At 42.1% G+C, this 25,482-nt stretch overlaps 1 protein-coding gene across 1 annotated transcript; it reads left to right on the top strand.

The window, feature by feature from the left end:
• Window positions 1-14,898: 14,898 nt before the first annotated feature.
• Window positions 14,899-25,162, top strand: NPY (neuropeptide Y). Its single transcript, XM_063420731.1, has 4 exons — window positions 14,899-15,089; window positions 15,284-15,471; window positions 20,690-20,770; window positions 23,881-25,162. Exons 2-4 carry the CDS (start codon window positions 15,284-15,286, stop codon window positions 23,903-23,905), a joined length of 294 nt encoding a protein of 97 aa, XP_063276801.1. The 5' UTR covers window positions 14,899-15,089; the 3' UTR covers window positions 23,906-25,162.
• The last annotated feature ends 320 nt before the right edge of the window (window positions 25,163-25,482 follow it).

Here is a 25,482-nt window from a genome sequence, read left to right as displayed (position 1 = left end):
TTTTATTTGAGCTGAACCTGAAGGCATGCTGGGCTACCATCCAGAAAACAGCTCATGAACACTCACTAAAAATATATTCTGGTACTGTTATATCCAAACACATGTGTCCAGCAGATACTGTTGCACAACAGAGTTAGCAGGCTGCCAGCTGCAACCCTGGAACCCAAGAGTTGTCACTAAGAAGTTGATTAAAAGGGTTGCATTCAGCTCAGGAATGAAAGCACATGGGGAGCCTCTGGTTTCTACCATGGCCTCCCACTCTACAGGTCTCTCAGAAAGAACATGGAGACCCTTTAGGCCAGGATTGGGAGCAAGCAGCTGTAGCGAACTTAAACCTGTCTCTGCCCTGTTGCAGGCTGTCTTTGAAGCTCAGCCACCAAGGATACAAGGATACCAAGGCAACACCCAAATGTAAAGGCAAGAGTGAAAGGGGTTCTTGCAGCACCAGGACTGCAGTCTGGTCCTGGTGCATCTTGCAGGTAGATGCCAGGGTACTGCTGCTCCTGCTGCGTGTCCTAATGAAGTGTCACAGCACTTTGGCTGGGTAAACATTGCTGTAACGTAAACAACTCTCTGTTCTGGAAGAGATGTTTTGCAAGCATAGCTGTTTCCAAGCTTTTCTTAAGTGGATGTACAAGCAACGAGGAGAAAAAAATGCACAAAAATAATTACAAAAACCTCCACAACAAACCAAAACCAAATCAAACAAACTAACAAGAACAACAACAAAACAAAGAGAGAATCTGGGCAGGTTCATAGCTGCCTCTGTTCTTGGTAATAGCTTTAAGATGTTAATGAAGAGATCCTTGTTTTTGTTCAAGGAAAATATGTTCTTCATGTTTTTGCTATACAAAACAATGACAGAAAAATGTATTCAATTGCCTCACTCTGCCTTAACATAAAATTGCTTAGTGTTGTCTGTAATAAAACTGAAAATGAGGAACGAAAGTACAGGTTGCTCTGTGCAAGGTCTAATTTTTTTTTTGTGCATTATATTAACTATCTCTGCCCAATTTTGTGATAATAAGGCAAATAAGGAAAAAGCCTCCGTTGAAAACCCCAGCATATAATCAGCAATTACAAGTGGGTAGTGCTTCGTTGTAGGGGTTTTTATGATCATTATGGATGGTAAGAGTCTTGTTTAAATATTTGAATATGATTTCCCAGAATCAGTTAGGTACCCTCTTTGTAATGACTATTGATGGAGCTGTCCGTGCACTCACTATCTTGTTTTTTGAGACTGTGGCCTCTGAAACCTGCAATGTTAACTTAGCCTCTTCCTCTGTGCAGGGCCACTTTCAGCCAAAGGTGGATAATGGGGTCCCAGGGTGGCACCACTACTGGCAAGCTCTGTAGAGCTTCTAGGGAAGCAGGGATACTCCTCCTATAGCTCTGTAGGGAGATCTCCCCAGCCTTGCTCGGCAAGACACCAGAAGGTTGTGACTCACTCAGAATTAGTCTTGTCCCAAAATGTCTGGGACACAGTCTAACCAACTCACACTGAGCCAGAATAAGGAGATTTGTATGGTGCAGAAACAGACGAATAAAGGAAGTTCCCTCCTTGTTTCATGTTCATAACTTCTAAGATTTAACAGGCCACAGAGATGATTATAGACATATTTAGCATGAAAAAGAACTGATAAAGAAATTCTCCAAAGTTTAAACGTAATAGGATTTTGATGGAGGACCATGTAGGTTCTAAGAAATATCCCTAGTATGGAGAGCTGAAGACTCTCACAGCATTAATGAACCTCTCCAGAATACAAAGAAGCTGAACCACTCCTTTGAATTATCAGTTAATACGGTGGAAATTGGTTACTTCATTAAATATTGGGCCTTTTAAGTCCTGTCTTAAGCACTTTAAATATACTACTATTAGTAAAAAAATAATTGTTTGTTAATTGATTTTGTAAAATTCTCATCCAGTAGGTAATTTATATGCTGGATTTGGCTTGGAAAAAAAAAAGTAATTTCTTTATAACAAATGTATTAGTGCTACAAAGGAAAGGGGGGAAAAGTTATTTTTTCTTGGTCAAAGAAAAAGAGTGACAATGCCAAAAAGGGGCTGAAAACTTTCAAAGAAATAGCTTGTGCACAGGAAGGAATTATCATATTTTGATGCATCCAGCAGAAATTTTAAACTGTTTATGCTAAACATGCATGCGTAAGCCCACAGTCATGCCATGTGCAACTCTAGGAAAGGTGCAGGCATATATAATGTGACTAAAGCAGGCTCTGACTTTGTATGTTTAATAAAGACTCATTGATTTTACCCGTATGCACTTTGTCTGTTTGTATCCTGGCTGTACTTCTGCTTGCACCCTTCATTTGCTACACCAAACATCCTGGATTGCAGCTGAAAAGTGTCATGTGCCTGGGTGACACACACTTCTGGGGTGGAGGACACCCCTGGCTCACCTCATCCTCTGTGTGTTTCTGGAGTCTGATGCTGCTTTGGAAATGTCCTTTTTTGGGGTAGCTAGCATCTGCTTTCAAATCAAATTCTTCCCACTGAGCACCAGTTCAGTGATCTATTTTCTCACATCAGCTGCTCCACTGAGTATTGCTGGGGCAAGGACAAGGGAGACTTTCACTCTGGTGGGGCTGTGAAAAAATAACCCACCAAGAGAAAAAAGTAAAATGTATAACTGGATTGTGCCCAGGCACTAAATCATTTAGCACAAAAAATGAAAAAAAATCTGTGAGTTGACTGAAAAGAGCCATACCTGCAATGTATTTGGAACTGGCAAACATTTCAGCTGCTCCTCATAAAACGCTTTTGTCAATGGTTTACAGTCTGTGCGTTTGCTTCCTGCATGATGGAACCAAACAGAGACATGCACATGAGAAACACACAGGCATTAAGCTGTCTGAGTGAAATGCGCCCTTTGTGTAATTCCAGCAACATTTCTCTGCTGGATTTTGATGCTCAACATTTACGGAAGAATCTGGATTGAGTTGAATTTCATGAACCAAGCCAAATTTGCAATTACAAGGCCTGGCAAGGCACATATCTCTTTCCTGCTTATTTTGTATTTGCCATTGTTAACAGTGAGTGAGTGCTTCTTATTCACACGCCAGTCTCAAATCTATGGAGAATTTGGGGAGATGAGGAGCTTGATCTGAGACAAACTGAAAACATAAGGCCTAAATTAAAGCACTCTGCAAGTAAAGTGAAGGTTTTTAACTATCAGCATGCAGCAAGAAGTGGGTGGCAGATAGTATTTTCCCTCCATTTAATTTGACAGTTTAGAATATCACCTATTGTTTCGTGAAGGAAACTGGTACATTTAGATTAAGTCTTGAATTATATACCATGCAATACAGTCTTAGATATGGGTTCTCCTTTCCCTGCAAATAGCTTCTATGAGGAATTATTCCTCTTACTGCTTTTTTTTCTCTATCTTCACATGATTTCTGTGCTCACACCCTTTTTACAAACGTCATTCTATACTTTTCAGTGCAGTTTTTCTTCCTTTGTTCATCTGCTGCAAGTTATTCTCACAAACCTAATAGTATTTCCCCTTCAAGTTATATTCAGTTTTTTCCCATAAATATGTAGTAAGGGCAGTAACTCCTACAGTCTGACCTGTTGTGTATTTCATGCTGTAGGACCCTCCTGAGTTGATTTGTGCTTCATGTAGAGTACTGGCTTTTGAAGTATATTCATTCCTTGTTTAAAACGCATCTTGTCATAAGATGTGTTTCCGTCACAACCAGTTTTTGCATCTTATTTCCATTGCAGCTCTAGCCTTAACTTTCATTTACTTGCTTTACATTGTCTGCTGAATTGAATAACCAATTAACAAAGTTGTATTCCCTTGTAAGTACTTACAAACTCTTCAAATTTCTTTTAACCTTTTCCTTTGTTAACTAAATAGATTAGGTTCCTGCAGTGTTCCTAACAGATGCTTTCTCTTGTTCTTTAATCTTCCTCTGTGCTGTCTTGTTCCCTCTCAGTTACCAAAGTCCTTTCCAGAACACAATATTCCAGTTGTGATTACATGGATGTTCAGTGCAAAACCAGGACCAGCTCCACATCTTTTTAAGAGACCTGGAGCTCCTTTTTTGCCCACAGAATGGAACTGAGAACATATGTTCTTTCCTAGGAGTTATGTTCCTGCTTAGATGAGATCTCATATTCATAAGGAACATTATTTCTCCAAATTGAATCTCTAGAGATCCCTCACTTCCTACGTTTCAAGGACATATGACCACCAGCTGGTCTGATTAAAGCGGTTTTTACTTATGTCCACCTTGCCAAGTGGTAAAATTTAGCTAAGCATGGACTGTTTGCTTTTATATTTATAAAAAATATAAATATAAAATATATTTATATTTCCCCTTTTACATGTCTTTGTGTTGGCCTGTGCATATGTGGGAGAAAGTGGGCAATTTTTGATGTGCAGTAATATCATACATCACTTCTGATGCATCATAAAGTGCTCTGAATCCCTCTGCATCAGCCATCCATCATCTTAATTATATATTCCTCACCCAGTCTTTGTGTTATCTACAGTTCTCATCAGTGATGGCTTTCTGCTTCCTTCCATGTCTCAAGCAAAAAATTTAACTGGTGTAGGACTGGATCCCCAGTGAACCTCACTGAAAGCACACATCCCTGCAGTGACATCCTGGCCAGTTTTAATCCCTTTAATGTGTGTGGTGTTGATTCATGGCATCCTTAATCAATGTTTTTTGCAATATAGTAGTCAGTCTGAAAATCTGGAATTACCTGAGTTGTATAATTTCTTCTTTCTTAATTTTTATTTTTTAATACCAGTGTTACCTTACTTTTTCTCATCTTCTTGAACTTTCCTGGTATTACAAGATTTATTGCAAAGATCAACGCTAATGGTCTGGAGGGGCTTACATGTAGACTCCTTTTAGACTCTCATATATTCATTTTGAGAGTTAGTGCTATAAATATATCTAAAATCAGTAGCTCTTATTTGACGTCTTCTGATGCACTGTTGGAGTGAAAATTGCTTCATGATTTTCTTATGAAATGATCACATCATCTGATCCCTGGCCAAAGATACACCAGTTATTTATTGCATGCTTCTGCCTTTTCTGGATTATTCTTGGCAATTTTATAATTTCCAGTCCCACTGTTAGTATTCCTTTTTCTCCCTTTATGTTCAAAATGTCTTTCTGATTATTGTTAACCCTATTTACCACAGATTTGCATTCTTTACTTCACTTACTAGCTTGCTGGTTTTAGAAGTCCTAGTTTATAATCTCTATTCAAGTCTACATAATCAGCAGATTTTTTTCCTTTGGATTTTTTTCCAAATGTGACCTTTACTTTTATAATGAGTAAGGATTGTTTTGTAGCTGGAGCGGTCTTGAACGTCAGTGGTCAGTCACCCATTCACACTTTTATCCCCAGTCATTTGGGCTCGTGAGGACTGGCAACTTCCTTTAAAAGTAATCCAAATGAAGAAATGAAATAAGTGAAGTGAAATGAAAGTGAAGAAAGTGAAATAAAAGCAGAGTTCTGTAAAGAGTATAAGCTTTCAAGAGGTGTCACCTGTGAGAGGCTGTTCATCATGACTGTTCAGACAAGAGTGCTCTGTCTTAGGGAGGAGAAAGCAGTTTAGCTGTGGTGACAAAAGCTGTGCTGGTACCTTGCCTTCATGGCCAGAGAACTGCCCTGGGTCATTGTAGTTGCAAATGGAGATTTCCTGTGTACTTCCAACTATCTGGTTGGGTTTAGGGAGACTTTCTTTGACTTTCGCCCATATTGCTGCTACATGTGCATAAAAAAAAAAAAAATATATATATATATATAAACCTGCAAATATAAATTCAATGATAATACCATCATGGCAATGCAAAGGTAATTTCATGTTAATTTTGCACTGCCAGGTCAGTACATCAAAAGCAAATGTGTTGTTTCATTACAATGGTGAAGCTACCACAGTTGAACAGCACTGCTGAGTGTAAGAAAGCTACAACAGGGACTGGTTTGATCATTGGTTTGACCTTTAAAAGTAGATCATTTTTAGTGTGATTTTTTTCTTCTGCTCAATAAAAAAATAAGTTGTCTGGAAACTTCTGAGAAACATGGAACTTCTCTGAACAATTATGACCGCAAAAAATAGTGAACACGTATCCAAGCAAATGCCAGAAAATATTTGCAATGAGTTTTGTGACCATGTCACAAATATAACTGGAGAAACTTGAGCTAACTACAAAACTCCATCAAGCCTTCTATGAAAGAAATAAATTATTTGGACTATGCAGTTGAGATCTTGTTTCCTGAGAACAATGCTTTGTTGGTTCCATTTGAACACAATGAAGTTTACAAATGATCACATGTTTGGCAAGTTCTTATACAGCCAGAAACAGATGTATGACTGATTTAAAATATATAGATGCAGAAAAATACTGTGGTATTCCTAAGGTGTGGGTACCTTAGGAAAATCAGATTTGTGAGTTTAGTGGATGTCTTTCCCCCTCCTGAATTAAGTACATTTTTCTGCACTGATTTCTGATTATATTTATTTGATACTTTGATCTGTGTGTACAAATGATGAGTTTTGTGCCAATAGGTTGGTTGTGAATGATTGTTGACTTTTTAGCATTGAGATGACAGTCTTCCATTAGCAGAAGGCCACAAAATTGTTGGGGAGGCTTGTGTAGACTGCTGGCAGATGACACCTTAATCACGTCAACTGCTTCAAACATTTGTGGGCAATAAATGGGAAGGAAAGGATCAAACTTGTGTAACAACAACAGTGCTACCTCACATCCAAAGCTTTCAGGATTCAAAGGACAGGCACCCTGCATAGCAAGTCTGTGCTTTGCCAGATGCATTTTGCAGAGCAAAGACTAAAATCTCTACCAATATATCCTCCCAGGAAGCTCTGTTTGAAACTTGGAAAATCTGAGCAGGGTGAACACCTGATCTGCTCTCTTCTCTGTAGACCATCCTTCCAGCTATCTGCAGAGCCCTGGTGCCGTGCCTGTGGCAGGGCTGGCATCGTGCCACCTTTGGCTTCCAGCCTACAGCTGGTCCCTTCATCCAACCCACTCTGATGCTTCCCAAAATTTGGTTCTCATTCGAGAATTACAGCTCGCCTTTGTCTTTTCCTGCTTTGGGTGGAAGGTACCATATTGCTTAAAGGGAGCCAAAGGTATTTCAGTCTGTTCCTTCTCTCACGGGAGAATGTAGAAAGAAAGACATTTCTGCAAGGTCTTAAACTCATATCTAATGGTGATGATTACAGAGTGGTAACTCCATATTTCCTCACTCAACCTTTCAGCAGGAAACAATCTCTCAGCAATCTCTCTCAGGTGAGACCACAGATAGCCCAGCAGCACCATATCACACCTCAATGCCTTCTATTTGCATAAATAATACCACTGTTAATTTTAATGAAATAATGTATGACCTCTATATTTTAGGATGGCATTGAGAGGGTAGGATCTCCTGGAGGATTCCCAGTTATAACAGACCTCTGTCTTGGGTGAATTGCTCTGCAGCCTCCCATCTTTTTGCTTTGATCATTAGGAGTGCCTGAACCAGTTCTTAAACCAAGAGCCTATTTCCACCTGGATAACCAAAGCTAGCAGAGGGAAATCCCGTCCTGTATTACCCTGAAATTAATCAATCTATCACCCCTTCTCCAGGCTTAGATCTGCTTTCAAAAAATGCTGCAACTTTGGCACTTAGGGTTTCCTGTGCTGCATGCCATGACAAGAAACGAAGCATTCAACACATACAAAATTATGAAACCATACAAGACAAAGTTAACTCTCAGCTGTGTCAATGTTGCAACAGGAAGCAAAAGTAATTCTGAATGTGCATGGACTGTGGATTTGCTAGGAGAGAAGATAGGGGGTTTGAGTATAATATCTGCATTTTAAGCAGATGGATGTTTTTCAGCTCCAGTGCCTAGGATGCAGATGAATTCACTTCAGTACACATATCAGTATGTGGCAATATTCTTCAAATAACCACACATAGCAGGTTTTTTCAGAAGCCTTTGCTTCTGAAAGATGTCTTTCTTGTATCTGCCTCTCTGATTTACTCCCTACAGGTAAGAAGTGTGACAGTTCTCTGTGTGTGTGTGATTGGATTCTTCAGTCCTTGGCACAATCTCTTCAACCTCTGATATCTCTTATGTTTCAGGCAAGTCTTTGTGGCTTCAGTTTCAGGCAGAGTCACTCAGCACAGTCTTGCAGTATAACCTGTCTGGATTTCTCTCACTTTTCCTCTTATTTCCATCTTTAACAGGATTGAAGTCAAGACGTATATTGAAGCAGAGAATGATTAATTCTAGTAATTCTGGCTATCTTTAAGTCATGACAACTTTGCCAAGTTCCTCATCTTGTGCACATGAAAAATCACTTTCTTTCAGCATGGAGAATTTGTTTATTTCACTTTAGATGCTTAATTCATTTGCTTTAAATGACTACCTTCTTGTAAGCTGTTCCATACTGACTTTGGTCTCAGCAGTAGATGTGTTGCCAGAGGTAGCATTTGGATCTCCATCCTACTAATCTGTCAGGATTTTTTGTAGTCCTGAGGGAATGGAAAAGGAAAGAAGGTATAGCAAAACAAATGTCATTACAGTTCCAAATACTGGGTTTAGTTTGGTTTTGTTGCTTATTTAAGTATCACCGTGTTACTGTCAAAACTGTGCACTGCACTGTATGTCCTGAGGACAATTGCTTACGCCCCTCTGACCTTGTTGCAGCATTTTATAAGTCTTTTTAGCTGTTTTCTGGAAAAGAAAAACAACAACTTTCATTATGAGATTCTACCAAGCTTTATTTTCCTGATTTCCAGCCATATATTGCTGTGATTGTGAGTCAAACGCTTGCAGGGCTTTTGCTGTAAAGCTATGAAAAACATTGCTTTAAACAGCAAAGAATTTATTTGTTTCACATCTTGGGTCTGCAGCTGACTGTCAGGTAGTTGTACAGAAGCCACTTATTCATGAGCAGCAGTTGTTCAAGCCAAGGAGAGCTGCTTTTCCCTTCCCTTCTCTGCTGGAGGGCAGGAGGTGGACACAGACAGGTCAGTGGCTCGGTGTGGTAGCTTGGTGCCTGTGGTGTCACATCACCACGGTATGTGAAGGCACTCCCTGCCTCAGTGTGGGAGTCACAGGCACAGGGCGGCTTGTGTTGGAAGGGGCCTTAAAGATGATCTAGTTCCACCCCTCTGCCATGGGCAGGGGCACCTTGCACTAGCCCAGGTTGCTCAGGGCCTGATCCAAGTGGACCTGGAGCGCTTCCAGGGACAGGGAATCTGCAACCTCTCTGGATAATCTATGCCAGTGCCTCACCACCCTCAGAGTGAAGAATTTCTTCACAATATCTAATATAAACCCACAGTCTTGCACTTTAAAGCCATTAAGCCCTTGTCCTGTCACCCATTTCCCTGGGACTGGAGTTGGGCTCTCCTGGTGCTTCAGCAAAAGTGACACAGAGGCACAGGGAGTCACCCCAGAGTGGTAGATGGTGCCAGTTGTTGACTTAATTCCTGCCCTGTAATCCACAGCAGGAATGCTGTGGGACTGCTGCAGGACACTGCTGATCCTCATTGTTTGCTCTGATACAAAACCTCAGCTGCTGCTTAGGGTGTTCCTAAACCAGTTTTATAGAAGGTGGGAAAAGTTTACTGGGCAAATAACATTAAATGCTCTTCCTTTTCTGACAGTTCTGAAAATCAGCTTTTATACCTCAGTGAGGAAAGGGCAAATGCACCATTAGTTTGATACAATAACTTTTTCATTTCTCTTATATTTTCATGTTGTTTGTACTTAGCCAGGCTTAGTACTATTTGGTGGAGTATTAAAAATCTGCTTAACGCTTGCTGGACTTGCAAGGACACCTCTTGAAAGTAGTACTACTGCTGAGCAGACAGGAAAGGAGGTTGCTTTCGTATTGGAGGGTGTTTTGTTCAAATCTGACTGGTAGGTACAGGCTGAGGTGAATAAAACTCCTGAAAGGGGCACTTAGGATTCGAAAATGTGGTTGCTGGTGTGATGTATAAAAAGCACAATGAGAATCTTTTCTGAAAGCATTGCTAAGAAGACTGAAATCAGCAATACTGTAAGGTTTGTGAGATTAACAGCCCCATTTCCTGTCCAAATAGGTTCAGATAAATTCATGTGACTACCAAATAATTATGCATTGCTTATCTGACTGAACTTCCAGTCTTAAAGATTCAGCATTTCTGGACGGTTTGTTCAGCTGTGGAAACCTTTAGTGAGACATTTTAACTGCAAGAGCACAGGCAACATCAGCTGATAAAATCTGACATTACCATGTCTCTAGTACCACATAAATCTTTTCTTTCTGGAGCTCCAGTTTTTAACACTTTCTCCCTACCAAGAGATTGATCTTGTTCCCATATATGAAACAGGGACTATTAATGAGATATTATGGGATGGTAGTTTAGGATCACTGATGCACACGCCCTTACTTCGCTACAGTGAGAAAATGACATTAGGCATATTTGTAATAATGAAGAACAGCTTTAGTTCCATGCCTGCTACAGAATGCATGTGATAAATAATGCTCTGTCCAAAGTGGAGCACACTAATGTTTTTTAATTGAAGCAAATATCATGCCCCTGTTTAGTGCAACTGAACGTTTTGCCATTAATAAATGACTTGAATTTTCTTTTGCATTTATGCTGTTTGTAGAACAATATTATCTTTTAATATGTTGCTATCTTGGAAGTCTTTCCATTCTTAGTATAGTCTGAAACTTGTGCAATAAGTTGCTGTCTATTGAATGTTTAAGTGTCATGACATTAAAAGAGAAGCCAAATTTAACTGTCATATTCCTTTTCACTTTTTTTTCCCCATCAGTTCTGTATCTGGAATTGATACCTGCTCAGAGCTCTGAAGCACCCATTTCTCTCTGTATGTAGTTAAATAGCTCTTGATTCATTAGCTAGGATGTTAACTAGCAGATGCACATCTGCAAGCCCATAATATCTGGCAAAGAGAAAATGTGGATATTTAAGTGCTGCTACACCCAAGCTATGCCTGAGTCTTTCTGCTCTCTCTCCCAGGCTACATTCTTCAATCCCATTTAATCCTTGCTGTCTTCCTCCACCAGCTTTTCTGAGTTTTCCTCATTTCTTTCTGAATACCTTTGCCACCTTCTTGTTTATCTTTATGGCCTATATTAAAGCTGCTTGTGGAAAGTGCATCTCTGCCACTTGCCAGAACACAAATGCCTGCCTGCTTTGTGCAAGGACAGCAACACTAGGCAAGTGTCCAGGCAGGGGAATCATCAACAGGTAAAATCAAAGGTGCAGGGGACCTTGAACCAGGAAGCCAGTTGTAAAACTCCCATTAAGATCACTGAGACCCAAGGACACTTGGTCCCCCTGGTATGCCAGGGCATACATATATCTGTAACTTAAGGTATAGAGTTTATTTCATTAATATAAAAATGCCAGTATTTTTTGCATTGAGATTATACTGGTGATTATGCTATCCAAAGTATGTTTTATCTTTTATTTAAGGTTAATATATGTATTAGGGTAGAAACTTGATGACCCTGTATGGATTTGCAGGATTTCAAAACAGAAGAGAGGAATTTTTTGGAACAGGATGGTTCCAAACGCAAAAGTTTCCAAATTCAAGAAAGATAAAAGGTGTGTGCTTTTCCGAAATGATGAAATGGGGCACAGGCACATGTCTGGAGCTGAGCAGTGGCTCAATACTGTTACAGAAATAGGCACTGTGGAAAACAGGTTATTCAAAATTAGGGGTTCAGTGTTCTGGACTTCCCTATTTAAATGCTGAAACTCTATGGAAAGAAGTGTTCTTCTGGAAGTGCAGTGGGACTGGTAAAGTTGAACATCTCATAAACCTTGAGGCCACTCAGGATCTGAATTTAGCACAAGTCTGGAGACTTCATCCAAAGGGAAAACACAACAAATAAGTTGATGGGGTCACAGAGCTCGAGGGAAAGAATTTCTCCCCAGATCCTGCCGAACAGCCTGCAATTGCAGGAGCTGCTGTCTCATATGGGAGGCAAAATTGATTTGTTCCTTTACATTAGAGAGAGAGATCTTTCCTCACTCATGCTGTGAAGCAAACTGACTCTTAGTGTAGCCTGCACCTTGTCTTTTTGGGTAGCTGCTGCTCCAGACCCAGAATTTTGTAGGACTTAGCAAGTGCAATTACTTAATCATTTCCTGTGAGAGAGCAGCTTATCCCTTGTACCTCATCACTAGGAAAAGAGAAGGGATTTGTCCAGGGTTTCTGGAGATGTCAACAGCTAACTGCCTGGGTGGTGGTCTGAGCCAAGACAAGGCAGGGTGACAGTGCTGCACCAGGGAACACAGACACACCAAGGAATGTGGTGATGGGGGGATGCTGTTGCCTCCTTACAGCCCAAGTAAGTGTGTAGATGCCAGGCTTCATGTTTGTCTTGCTCTGCTGCCAGTCTGTTGGCTTTTTCCTCTTTGGACTGCCTTGAAGGCTGAGAGTGTGGAAAGAGTGGTGCTAGTAGGAGAGAAACAACCTCAGTTATAAGTGGTGAAAGAGTTTAATGGTGAGAGACTCACCTCCAGTTCTGTGAACTGGTGGGAGATGGTTGTGCCAGAATCATGCAGAAGCTGGTGAGAGCTGTGATTGTGACACACCTTCCCAGATGCTTCAGTCTCCAGTGCTGTCACCAGTTGTCCCCCACACCCCATATAAGCAGATAAACTGGATCAATACAAGGTTTGGTTTAGGCATCTTACTGGATTCAGCATAGCAAAGGAAAAGTGATGGAGCCAGAGCACAGCTGCTCCTCAGAGCATTTGCAGTATCACAGGCATCTGGCTGTCACATCAGCTGCATCTGTTGAGCTGACGTGAGGACAACGTGAACACTGAATGTGCAGGAGTGTGCTGGTGGGAGGACAGAGAGTGTGGGGATGCAGTGAGGCCACTTTGTCAGATGTGATATCACCCTGTGCACAGATCTGCAGAAATTAGGAGCTGGAGCTGCTGCCTGTGGCATAGAAGATTATTCACACATATTAAAATTCTTTACTCAGTGTGTGATGTAAGGCAGCCTGTAGTCTGGCTGTTAGGTCTGTGGCCAGTGCACTGTGGAGTCATGAAGATTTAAAATACCTCTTGACATTAGGCTTTCTGGAATTTTCTTTGCTTTCATGGATTGAAACAGACACAGTCTCATGAGCCTAGCTGCACAGCACAAGAGCCATTCATTTGCTAGTTTGTTTTTTTTTTTTCTTAGATAATGTTGAGATTCTGTTTCTGGAGTGATGAAAACAATTCCTGGCTTTGCTTTTGCAAGCTAAATATTGTTTTTCAGAATCTGCTGGATTATTATTAAACCAATAACTGCATATGATAATAACTACAGAAATTAATAACAGTAGTATATAAATGATATAGTTTTAGAGTATGTCTTGAAGCTTTTTGTTAGTATATCAAATGTTCTTACTTGGATGTTTGCAATTTTGCCTTCAAATTAAAGTAAGAGTAAAATATGATGAGAGTCGTGATTTGTCATTCCAATTGGAATTAGTCATTGGTCATCAAGACACTAATCAAATTATCACTTTCTAAAGAATTAACCTTTTTTTACTAACATGTAAGGACACTTACCAAGTCTACCAAATGCTTTGACAAATTCTGAAGCTTTGTTTGAAGTGGATTCATCTTACCCAACTTCAGCCACTCTGGTAGTCAGGTGTCTATCCTAGCCCAGTGAGCCAGGCTGTTCCTGTCACCAGTGGAGAAGGCTGTGTTACCAGAAGATCCCCACTCTGCTTTATCCCTCTTTTGTATGAAGGACCAGATCACTGTCAGGGTGCCTGTCTCTCCCCACCAACCCAGATCTGGACAAGTTTCAGGAGACCTGTAAGTCTGACACCTCAGCTGGATCAATAGTCCCATGTTGCTAGGGCCAGCTCCATGTCCAGGATTCAGCAGTGGTTCCTCCGGGTCAGGACAGCTACTGGAAAGGTTGTTGTGGTCCCATGGCATTGGTGAGCTGTTTTCTGTGACAGGTGGCTCAGGCACAGAAATGAAACAGCATAAAGCCACTTCAGAACAGGTACTCAGAAGGTAGCCCAGAACTCAGGGGCAGAGTAGGTGTGGAGGGAGGTAGATTTGCAGCTCTGCTGCCAGTCCCATAGGAAGTTAAGCCTCAAGATTTGGTGTGAATGCCTTGGAAGTGCTCAAAACCACGTTGGATTGGTCCCTGAGCAATTTGGTTTAGCAGATGGTGTTGTTGCTGTCCGTGGCCCAAGGGTTTGGAACTGGTCTTTAAGGTCTCTTCCAACACAAACCATTGTCTTAGTCTCTGATTTACCCATTTACTGTGTGTCTGAGCCTGTGGCACTGATTTGGTACTTTAGGTTGTCCGAAACCGTCCTGCCTTCCTGGCTTTATGTCCGGCAGCAGCACTGGTACAAAGCTCAAGCCTGGGGGCCCTCCAGGGCCGTAGGTACGGGCCCAGCCCGTTCCCCGCAGTTCCCTTTCCCCGGGGAACTCGGGCAGCGGGCGGCTCCGCAGGCACAGCCAGCCAGGCTCCCCCGGCCGGTCCGGGACACCCGGGGAAGGATGCACATCCCGGGAGCACATCCCGGGAGCACATCTCGGGGGCACATCCCAGGGGCACATCCCAGGGGCACATCCCGGGAGCACATCCCAGGGGCACATCCCGGGAGCACATCTCGGGGGCACATCCCGGGAGCACATCCCGGGAGCACATCCCGGGAGCACATCCCGGGAACACATCCCGGGGGCACATCCCGGGGGCACATCCCGGGGGCAGCCCGCGGGCGGGTTCCCGGGGCGGCGGGGGCGGCGCGGGGGCCGCGGCGGGGCTCAGCAATGCCCGCCCGCTCGGTGCCGCCCGGCCCCGCCCGGCCGCGGCCGCCGTGCCCCTCCCGGGGCAGGGGCAGGCGGAGCGGGGCGGGGGGGACCGCAGCCGGCGAGGCGTGATCGCCCGAGGCCCCTCCTGCCTGCCGGGGAAGCCTTAAAGCACCCCGGCGAGGAGCGGAGCCCCGCACTCGGGAGCCCCGACGCACGGGCGGACGCGAGCAGAGCCGAGCCGAGCCGAGCGCGCTCCGGGACAGCGGCCGCCGTGAGTGCGGGACGGGGCGGGCACGGGACCGGGATGGGGACGGGGACCGGGATGGGGACGGGGACCGGGATAGGGACGGGAACGGGGCGCGGGGCTGTCCGGGCCGGTCGGGGGCTGCACTGGGGCGCCGCGCTGCTCCGGCCGTCGGGGCAGGTGCTGACGGCAGCTCTCGTCCATCCCGCCCCGCCGTGCAGATGCAGGGCACCGTGAGGCTGTGGGTGTCGGTGCTGACTTTCGCCCTGTCGCTGCTGGTCTGCCTGGGGACGCTGGCAGAGGCGTACCCCTCCAAACCGGACAGCCCCGGCGAGGATGCCCCCGCAGAGGACATGGCCAGATACTACTCGGCGCTGAGGCACTACATCAACCTCATCACCAGGCAGAGGTAGGCAGAGCGGGCCGGCAGACATCGCCCTTTCCCGCTGCCCGGGCTGATTTTTTCCTTGGTGAGGCTCGGGGGAGGGAGGTGGGGTGCTCCCTCACACTGGGTGTCTCCCGTTGCTTTCCCTAAGGACACGGAGGATGTGGTGCACAGATCCCGCTTAGAGAGGAATGCCCATGAAACCTTGAGTTGCCGACGGGTCCGGAGCTGAATTTCCACCACCCAAGTTGGCAGAAGGGGCAGGGGTGTGGGGCAGGGGTGTCAATGCTGCCTCTGCTCTCTCAGCCGCTTCTAGCTGTGGCACAGGCAGGAGCATGAGCAGGGCAGCGTGCAGGGAGAGCCCCCCAAAAGAGAAAGATAACTTAACCTGGCAGCTGGAGAGAGCTGGACAGGGCACTAGGAGCAGTTTCCCACTTTTGTTTCTACTACTGAGTCCAGTGAAGATTTTGGTGAGAAAAAGTGCCCATTGTGGAGATGTAGTAGTCCAAATGCTTTGTGGCTTGTAGGCTGCTTCATGCACTTGTGAGTGTCAAAAATCCCACTAGTCCTAACAAAAACCTTTCGCAAGATGAAGAACTCAAGCTTCAATCAGAAAAAGTGTGAACCCAAGCCTGCCTGGCCCCAAACCGGTTTTCTGGGTTGACTATGCGTGGTAAAGTACAGGTAAAGGCTCAGTCTGAAAAAAAAAGGGCAAGTTATTATAAGAAATCATCTTCTTTGATAAAAAACTGTCTGTCCAGTTAGGCTGTGTGATTGATAGAAGTTTCTGCTGAGGTCCCACAACCAGTGTGCGACCCAGAAGACATATTTATCTATTTGTTTACTATCAAAACCAGATGAGAGGTCTAAAATTAGGCTTTCATTTGTCCTTCTAGAAGTCTGAAGAATTAAATTAGAAGAGTGGCTATCATATAACTGAGAGCTTTCCCAGCAAGCCCGTAACATTGTCTGCCAGCGCACTAAGAGCACAAGACAGATGAAGGGGCTGATAGAAATACAGTTCTTCAGTTCTGAACTTTTAAAGCAATACTCACAACAGGTTCATGTGTGAGGCATGCTTCTGTGTGGCAGTCTGTGTTCAACTGACCTTTTGTCTCAATTGCTGCTAAAATAATCCAGTCCTCAAATTCTGCTTCTGCTGCTGTTTTCTCTTGCATGTGGTGGGATCTCCAGGCTGGTGTCTCATCCCTTCTTTTCTTTCTTTCATCTCCCATTTCAAGGGCGGCTCCTGTCCAAAGCCAAGTCATATTTAAAAAACGAAAAATCCCAAATCCAAACCCAACCAAACGACCCCCACCCTTTCTCTGTTCAGCCTTCACTTCTGGTGCGTGCCCTGTGTGCTTGCTTTAATTTCGACTGTGCAGCTTTTATCCCGATTTTATGAGTTGTAAGTACACAACTCAGACACTGAGACTAGTTTCATTATTTTGTGTGGATTTGGGGCCCAAAATGAACTGAAATAGTTATTGTTTCTGATGGAGGAAATTTAAATTTTGTTCTTTATATTTTCCTCGTATTTCCTACCCACCCTTGTATCTAAAGGAACAGAGCTGACCTGGAAGTACAAGAAAATTGTCAGAAAAAAGCAGTACAATGACAACTTTGTCATACAGGTTTAAAAGTTGACTGCACAGGTTAACTAAAAAACCAAAAAAGGGTGCTGTTTCCACTGTGGTAAATTAACAGTCCAGAAATAAAGCAATTGCCACCTCCATTTGGAAAGCTTAACTGAGCTCCTGGAGGTTTCCTGTTCGGGCAGTGATGCAGTCATTTGCAAAATGAATTGATAACTTTTGAAGCATTTTGGACCAGTTTAAGGATGATAGGTCTATTTCAGCAGATGTGCTCCAAGTTTTCTCTCTCCTTACAGAATTTTTATCTCTGCTTTTTGTTCATGATACTGCTTGGGAGCCCTGTGACAGGGGGAAGATGAGGTCCAGGGGCTCACCCTGCTCCTTCTGTGGGTGGGTGAACCAGCTGTGCTCAGCATCTCACCCGACCTGGTGCCTGTAGCTGGTGAGGTGTAACAATAAGAACATGTTGGCAAAGGAGGAGATGAGGAGACTGATGTGTTTTTTTTTTTCTTCAGTTTCATCTACCCTGCCTTGCTTGATGTTTTTGTGATTATGAATACCACCACCCACCCACTCCCCAACATCCTCTCCCCATCCTGGCTCATCTTTCTGCCTTCTGCTTCTGGCCTGACTCAAGCATTTGAGTGCCATTCCCCTCTGAGCTACTGTGACCCACAGGGTCTTCACCTGAGCTCCAGGAGGTTCTTCCTTCCAGACCATCCTTCTCTTTTTGTATTTAGGTCTTGTCCATCTGTCTGTTTGCTCCCTCTCTCCTTTGAAATTATTTTTCAGATCCATCTCAGCTTTAGACACCAGTGCCTGTCAGCTTTCATACCTCTTTGAGGTTAGCTGAGGTAAACGGGTGCTTGTATGGTGCAGGTCATGCAACCTTCTTGTTTCTGATGAGATCCCTTGTTCCTTATGTGCCAGGTCTTTATAACCTAAAAGAGAGCCCAGCACAGATGCAGACTCCTGCTCTACAGATGCCTGTGTGTCTTTGGATTAGTTCCACCTTCATTTCCTGAACTGTGCTCTGGTCCTTGCCTCATACCTCTCTACCACACTGTTCAGGAGGCTTTTTTTCAGAGTCCATCTTCACTTGAATCCCTCATTCTCCTCCTGCTACTTGCTGCTACCTGTGCTCCCTCTTGCTAACAAATTATCTTTTCCCTTGTCATTTGCATCTTCTCCATGGCTCTTCTGTGCTGTAGCAAAGCAGTCAGGCCATTCCTGCTGGAAATGGCTTGAACTGTAGGCAGGGCAGAGAGTATATTAAAGTGTGTATGACTTGGGCAGTGCTGCTGCTCCTGTTCTTGTCAACATCCTTTAATGGGCAAGGGAGCAGATCTCCCTTTGCTTTGTTTTCTTGACAATTTTCTGAATTGAACCTCCTCAGATGTTTCTGAGATGACTCAGCAGGTGTTGCCAGCTTTGGACATTGATGGGGTTTGAGTCCTAACACCCAAGTTTCCATAGAAAGCTTTGAGATTTTGCTGAGACTGACATACTGTGTCCTTATTCAGAATAAGATTTACTCCTTAAATCTCTTTGACTTCAGCTGGACCTGTGGCTTATCAGCATGCCCCAAAGCAGGCCTTGATGTCTCAAATGGAGTATAAAAACTGGCCAGGTGTTTTCACCTGGCTTGGAATCATGATATTTCTAAGCCTTTTAAAACAGCTATGATTTTTGATAAATGTGTATCTCAGAGCAAGGAGCAAGGCATGAAGCAGCTGGAGCAAAGACATCTCAGGGCACTTGCATCAGGAAAAGGAGACAGACTCTGTCTGTGAGCCCTATTTAGTAAGTCAGTAGCATGGATGTTTCCCAGGGGCAAAATGACAGGCTAGACAGGAGACTGACAAAGGAAAAATGGATGTTCTTTGGGCAGCCCAGTTGGTTGCAGTCAGTGAACATCTTGTGTGCAGCTTTGCTGTGTGAGCACATGGTGGGTCCATCCAGCACAGGCAGTGGCATGGAGTAGCCAAGATGCTGAAGGAGCTCACATAAAATATATCTCCCCAACTTAGTGGTCCTCATTATTTGAGTGGATCTCTGCACTCCAGGTGGTTGCTACCTATTTCTTATTCAGGCAAAACTTCCCGAGAGATTAGTGGGAGTTTTGTCCAAGTGTTAGGTTCTAGAGCAGGTTTTAATTTGTTAAATCAGTTTCTTTAACATAACAGAAAATTAGCTTCCTCCTCAGTTGAGTCCAGGTCACTTACATATTAATCAGGGAGAAGGGAACTAGAAAGGAAGAAATCCCTTTGTGGTGATGGACTGTAAGGTATTTGATTCACCATCACGCCTGATTGCACTACTGTGATGGCATTTTACTGTGTCTGGCTGGTTCTTAGCAAATACCTGCTTTCAGTCAGCTCAGATTAAGAAATTTAACTTTCTGAAACTGATGGTTTGTGTTTCTGGAGCACAGGTGATGCACTAAAATGATTAAAGCAATATAAAAATACAAAGGGTTGAAGAAAAGGATTGAAAAGTGAGATACGTTTCCACTTTTTAAGAAAGTTATGCAATCAACAGTTAAAACTGTTAGTTTTTTAAATGTAGTTTAGAAAGTTTTGGGTTGGTTGGGGTTTTTTTTTGCTAATCTAAACCACTGGAATCACTGGGGTCACTGGAGAAACATCATGATAATAATGGGTAAAATGTAAGTCCTTAACTACACCTTTGATTTTTACAAAATAAGAATTTCACTCAAGCAGCATTCACAAAAGCTGCTGATGTAGTTTGTGATTCAGAATGAAATTGCATACACAAGTTAAACTGTGATCTTAATTCCTTCCAACCAAGGGAGCCTTTGCTCATAGTTATCACTCTTAGGCTAATGAATCCTTGTAGTGATGAAATGCCTGTCAAGCAGTCTGCTCGTTGACATTTCTGTTTTCCCAGGAAGAGATCGAATTCCTTCTCAAGTAATGGAAATTGCAGTACTTTTAACTGTTGAGTGATGTACTGTATTCAGGATTTAGGGAAAAAAAAGGCAAATAGAAAGCCAGCTGCTGTGTAAATATCAGTCAAAATTAGCCCCTGATATCCCACCTATTTGAAGGAGAACTCTGAAAGAGCAAGTTTTCATTCTCATCGCCACATAGTTCAAGGTGGTTACCCTGGGATAGCTCAGTGTTTGCAAACTAATGTGCTATGTGCTGGGCAGCCCCAAATGTACTGGCTATCTTAAAAAATGTTGCAAAATTTCCGATGAGGGGTAAGTGTCATCTAAACCAATAAGAAAGTTCATGGGATGATGGAGTTGGGTTTGCAGGCAAGAAGGACATGCTTAGAAGTCACATCATGCACAGCTTCTTCATTCTTCCTCCATGCTCTCATCAGTAAAGTGCAAGATCCTAGAATATCCTGGAGCAGCCATCAAATTGAGAAATATTCAGAGTTTCTCAATATTATAATGTAAAATAATTATGGAAAAATGTAGAAAAATGTGGAAATAAAATAAGAATTAACATTTGCTCACATGGCTAGAGCCAAATTAAAACCCTTGCTGGAAAGTGATATTTATGTCTGCTCAACTTTTTTATCTGATAAAAAAAATCACTAATGGTTCTGTGCTCAGTCTTTGTTTGTAAAAAGTGATATATACAAAAATGTAACTTCTAAACATTTTTCCTCAGATATGGAAAGAGGTCAAGCCCAGATACACTGATCTCAGATCTCTTGTTGAGGGAAAGCACAGAAAACATTCCTAGATCCAGGTATGTATGAAGAGCTCATTTGGATTTAACAATCTCATTTGTTATCAATAAATATGTTTCATAGGGAGAAAACATGTCACCAAGAGCTGGTTAATCATATCCTTAAACCAAAAAAACTTTAATTTTTTTTTTTAAGACATACCACCATCTGTGAATGCAAGAAGTGCCTTACTAGTATGGTATAGTCCAAACTCTTCATTTCCTGATTTTGGGAGCAGACCATACCTTTGGTATTGTATACACCAATTGTATTCAGAGGAAGGGAAGCACTCCCACAACACTTGCCCCATTCTGGGCATTTTTAAATAGAATTGTATGCTGATGTCTGATGATGACTCCTTACATATTAGAGCTCCAAAGATGGCATATTGCTATTCGTTTGCTGCTCAAACAAGTTTAAATTTTTCCTCTAAAGATGTACAAGTGTATAAATATGCACTATATTTACTCATACACAAATGCACAGTGGTAACTTGTCTTTAAAATACAATATTTCACATTGGTTTTGTATCTAATATTTTACAAAGGGAAAAAAAAGGCATTTATATTTCCATTTACACTTGGCTAAAGTAACAGTGGTGTTTCAAACAACACTGAGGTTTCAAATGTGCATAATATATTCATCTAGTTAGGTAATGACACACTAGCAATAATGTAAGATACTGTGGTAGTGGCTGCAGTTTACACAGCTGAAAAGTATGTTGAAAAGGTGAGATGCAGGGGGAGGTTTGGCTCATGAAGGAAAATACTGGTTTTACTCACAATCCAGCATGAATGAGTGCAGTTTATGCCTTTATTGTCTGAAGTTTGCTAGCAATACCTCTTCTGCAGAAATAAATGTTTTATGCAGCTGTCTTCTCAGGAGTCTACAAGTGCTCTGCAAAGGCTCAACTAGACTAGTTGAGTACTTAAACATAATAGCCTGTAGCATTGAATTTAGGGCATGATCACGACACTGAAAGGTGACCCAAAATTCCTACTGCCACCCATGAGACCTGCAGTTCTGTGCGTAGGGAGAGCGTTGTCTGATGGTTTGATGACTAACCACAGCTGTGGGGATGCAATTTTCTCTGCAGATGCTTATCTGAAAAACTGCATGGAGTACAGTGAAATGTATTAGACTATTTTGTGTTTGGTAATGACAAGGGAGAGCCCTCACATAATGGGAAATTTCCACTGTCTTGAATTTGAGGCAACACACAGGGTAGTTAGTACTCATACTCTCTAATATATCTCCCTAATAGTCTAATGCTCTCTGTAATTTTCACCCCTTCATCACAAAACTTTATGATTATTATTATTGTTTCAATAATGCTATTTATAACACACCAGGGAGCAAAAATTCATGAGCAAAATAACCAACTAGTCTGCTGTTAAGATCAAGAATTGATGAGAAGCAGATTTTTATTTCATACCCCCTGTGACAGCACTTTAAACTGAATATGGTATTTTTCACTCATCTCTGACAGTTATGGGAGTACTGGGAACAATGATGCCTGATTTCCTAAGGATATGTTTTCTAGGATAGAGCTCTGTGTGGATTCTGAAGCCCACTCCAACTTTTTCCTCCATGTGAGGACACAATTAAATTTTCTTTCCATCCAGTCCTGTGTTTCATGGCACATCGAGAGCTAAATATCTCTAAAATGGGTGTACTCTCACTGACTTGAAATTGTGCAAAGGGTGTGAAAGCTGGGGGGAGATTAGGAGAGGCACCCTGGGTTGGACAGATGGACACACAGCACACCTGCCTCAGCCTCCCTCCTGGAAGAAGCCAGGCTGAATGAATGAAAGGCAGGCTGCTACTATCCCAACCTTATATTAAGTAAATGTTTTAGAAATAGTTACACGAAAAGCTAGTTATGGAGCAGATGTAATTTGCACTCAGTGAATCAGTGACAGAGAGAGAGATAACTCATGAGTTCTCAGGAACTGAACTTTGTAACTAAACACTGAGATAATGATAAATAACTTAATTGTATTCAGCTTGACAGTTTTGACATTTCACTTTTGCTGACTAAAATACGCCCCAAAGGGTGTTGTAGTCTGGGTGTATGTCTGACCATATGAAGAAAGTTTAGAGAGACTCTTTTAGAAACTGATTACAAAATAGAAAGGTAAAGGTTAAAAAAAAAAAAAGGAGGTGCCTTGAACTGAGGACAATTTCTTATGACAGAAATGTGTGACATGGCATGTTTCTGATTTTGTCTGTCTTGTGGAGTGATGAGAAAATGTTTACACTCAGTAATAGGATGTAGATCTCCTGATGCTGGCTCTTTAAAAATTAGTACTTGTCTAGGTTGCCTCTGCAGTCAGAGGGATGGGTAACTCCATGACCTTTCCTTCCAAAAATGGGCAGGGTCTCAGTTGCCCTATAAGGTGTCCATGTCTCTCCAGTGATTGTGGAGGCAGATTAGATATTTAATCAAAACTTGATGTGCTACTTTTAGATGGGAAAAATTATGGCAAATGCATTTCTCTTGGTCTTTTTCCATGTTCTCCTACTTGTTAGCTTTTCTCCTTTGTAGACAAAACATGTGCTTGCTAGCAGAGGATCTCTGGATAAAACCCTGCCTTCAGCACCCCTTTCAATACATTTCAAATGCTTGATATTGAGCAGTGGAATACCACAATAATATTTTAGGATGGTGGCCTTGAACTTGGGTTTTTTAAAAGGTGCTTACAGCATGATGTGATTTTGTTTGGCTCAGTGAGTTCCCTTTGGAAGTTGTTTACTCCTGAGTTAGAGGGGAAAAATATATCTTTCAGAAATTTGTGGTTCAACATACTATAGTCTTCTAGCTTAATTTCACTAAGTGCTATTTAATGATGTGAGGCAGCTTTGTAGCTAGTCTCAACCATGTAAAATGTGGCATCAGGGTAGCAAGATGTACAGGCAGGTTCTGGTACCAAAGTATAGATTTTTGGCAATTAATAATGTATCTGCTTTTGTTGTAGTCACATATACAATCTTCAACTGCAAATATGCATATGTATTTCTCCTCGCTGCTATTAATGAACGTTTTAGGCAGTTTTAACATTGATTTTTTTTCAGAGGTTCTTTAATATGTTTAATAATGTGGGTTTTTTATTCATAATATGTGTTGCAGGTTTGAAGACCCTTCGATGTGGTAATGGGATTTTCAGCACCCCTTCAAAACTTTTCCTAGTTTTCAGTTCATACTCCACACCTCTGAAGCAAATCATAGCGTCCTCCCCAGTGCATGCAGCCATTGTACTGACTTCTGTAGAGATTCTCTCCTTCATCATATTTGTATATGCCTTTATTTAAATAAATTATTTGTGCATTCCAAAATATAACATATTAAATGAAAACGAACAACCATGTCATTGGTGTAACAAAGCATTGTTTTAAACTATTAAAACTGAATTATAACTTCCCTGTAGTGTGGACAGCAATGGAGTCACAGTTATTACAGTAATTACTGTGTAAAGTAAGATAAAGACATCATGTATTGTGGCCTCAGACTCAGCTCAAAACTGTTTAAAATAATTTATCACAGACTGCATAACATAGGAAAACAGTGTTCTGAGAGGCAGTTTTTCAGAATGGCCATCCTAAAAACTTTTTTACTGCTGATATTGATAAACGTAATAAAATTAATGGCAGTTTTGAAATGCACAGCAATAAGTCACTGCTTAATTCTGCTAATTCCTTGAAACTGGTTTGATGCTTGGCTGTAAGCCTGAACTAGTAATTTTAAATGAAACAGATGTAACATCTTTGTTTTGGCAATATGCAAAATAGCAGAAAATAACATCTAAAGTAACTCATAATCTTAAGACAAGATTGCAATTATTTGTGCCAGAGAAGAGACATCTAACATTGCCTAAGGCCTTGTAAAGGAGCACAGTGATAAATCCCAACCCCTGGGCTACTTGCCCTCCAAGCCGCTCTCATTTGGAGTTATTAATGGTTTCTGTTTGTAGTATAAGGAGATCCACAGAACAGGCACAAGGGCAACTATCTCCAGGTCTACATTTTCTTATTTTTGGATTTTATAAATTTACTCACTAGCCTAATTGAGGTCTTAGACACACTTGAAGTTTTTACTCAAAGTAGTTACAAGAATGGCAGCACCTTCCCCTTGTTTTTAAGTGGTTCTAGTTCACAGATGTGTGTTGTGCTGTATGGTCAGGACCCAGACTGTGTGTGACACAAATTATGGTCTCTGGTTCTGATACACCACTTCTTTTCTTTAGACACTGACTAAAGAATGCATAATAAAGCACATAAAGACGTCCCAAACTGGAAAAGAATCAGTGTGAAAGTTTAATCTATTTAGATGTCCTTCCCACTATTCAAATGCTTTCATGTGCCTGTTGCACCCAGGAGAGATGCATCAGTGCAACCACGTTCCAGGTTTCTATAAATGCATTTGTAAAGTGTTACCAGCTTACCAGGACTGCTCAGCTTTTGTGGTCATGCTGTTTTCAGCAAAGCACAACACCGTTTTCCATTTTATAAAACACTTGGGTATCACTGGAATCAGCAGACTTAGCTTTCAGCAGCAACACATTAACTTACAGACTTGGTGATGGCTCTGTAGTGCTGCACTTGGAATTGTGATGATTAAGAGCAGAGTCACAAAAACGATTTGGTCCCCCAGCATGTACTAGTTTGAAAATAAACAGTGGGAAATTCCAAGTCAGAACTACAATTTAATACGAAAATTAAGATAAAGGCAATA

This window comes from Prinia subflava, chromosome 1 (genome assembly GCF_021018805.1).
Source record: "Prinia subflava isolate CZ2003 ecotype Zambia chromosome 1, Cam_Psub_1.2, whole genome shotgun sequence".
NCBI classification, from domain to species: Eukaryota; Metazoa; Chordata; class Aves; order Passeriformes; family Cisticolidae; genus Prinia; species Prinia subflava.
This window is presented reverse-complemented; position numbering and strand designations above follow the sequence as displayed.

Bases quoted from the DNA above. Each gene is read 5' to 3' on its own strand.
- NPY (XM_063420731.1), top strand. From the start codon at position 15,284: ATGCAGGGCACCGTGAGGCTGTGGGTGTCGGTGCTGACTTTCGCCCTG. The intron at 15,472-20,689 runs GTAGGCAGAGCG...ATTTTTCCTCAG, and splicing joins AACCTCATCACCAGGCAGAG to ATATGGAAAGAGGTCAAGCC. The intron at 20,771-23,880 runs GTATGTATGAAG...TATGTGTTGCAG, and splicing joins GAAAACATTCCTAGATCCAG to GTTTGAAGACCCTTCGATGT.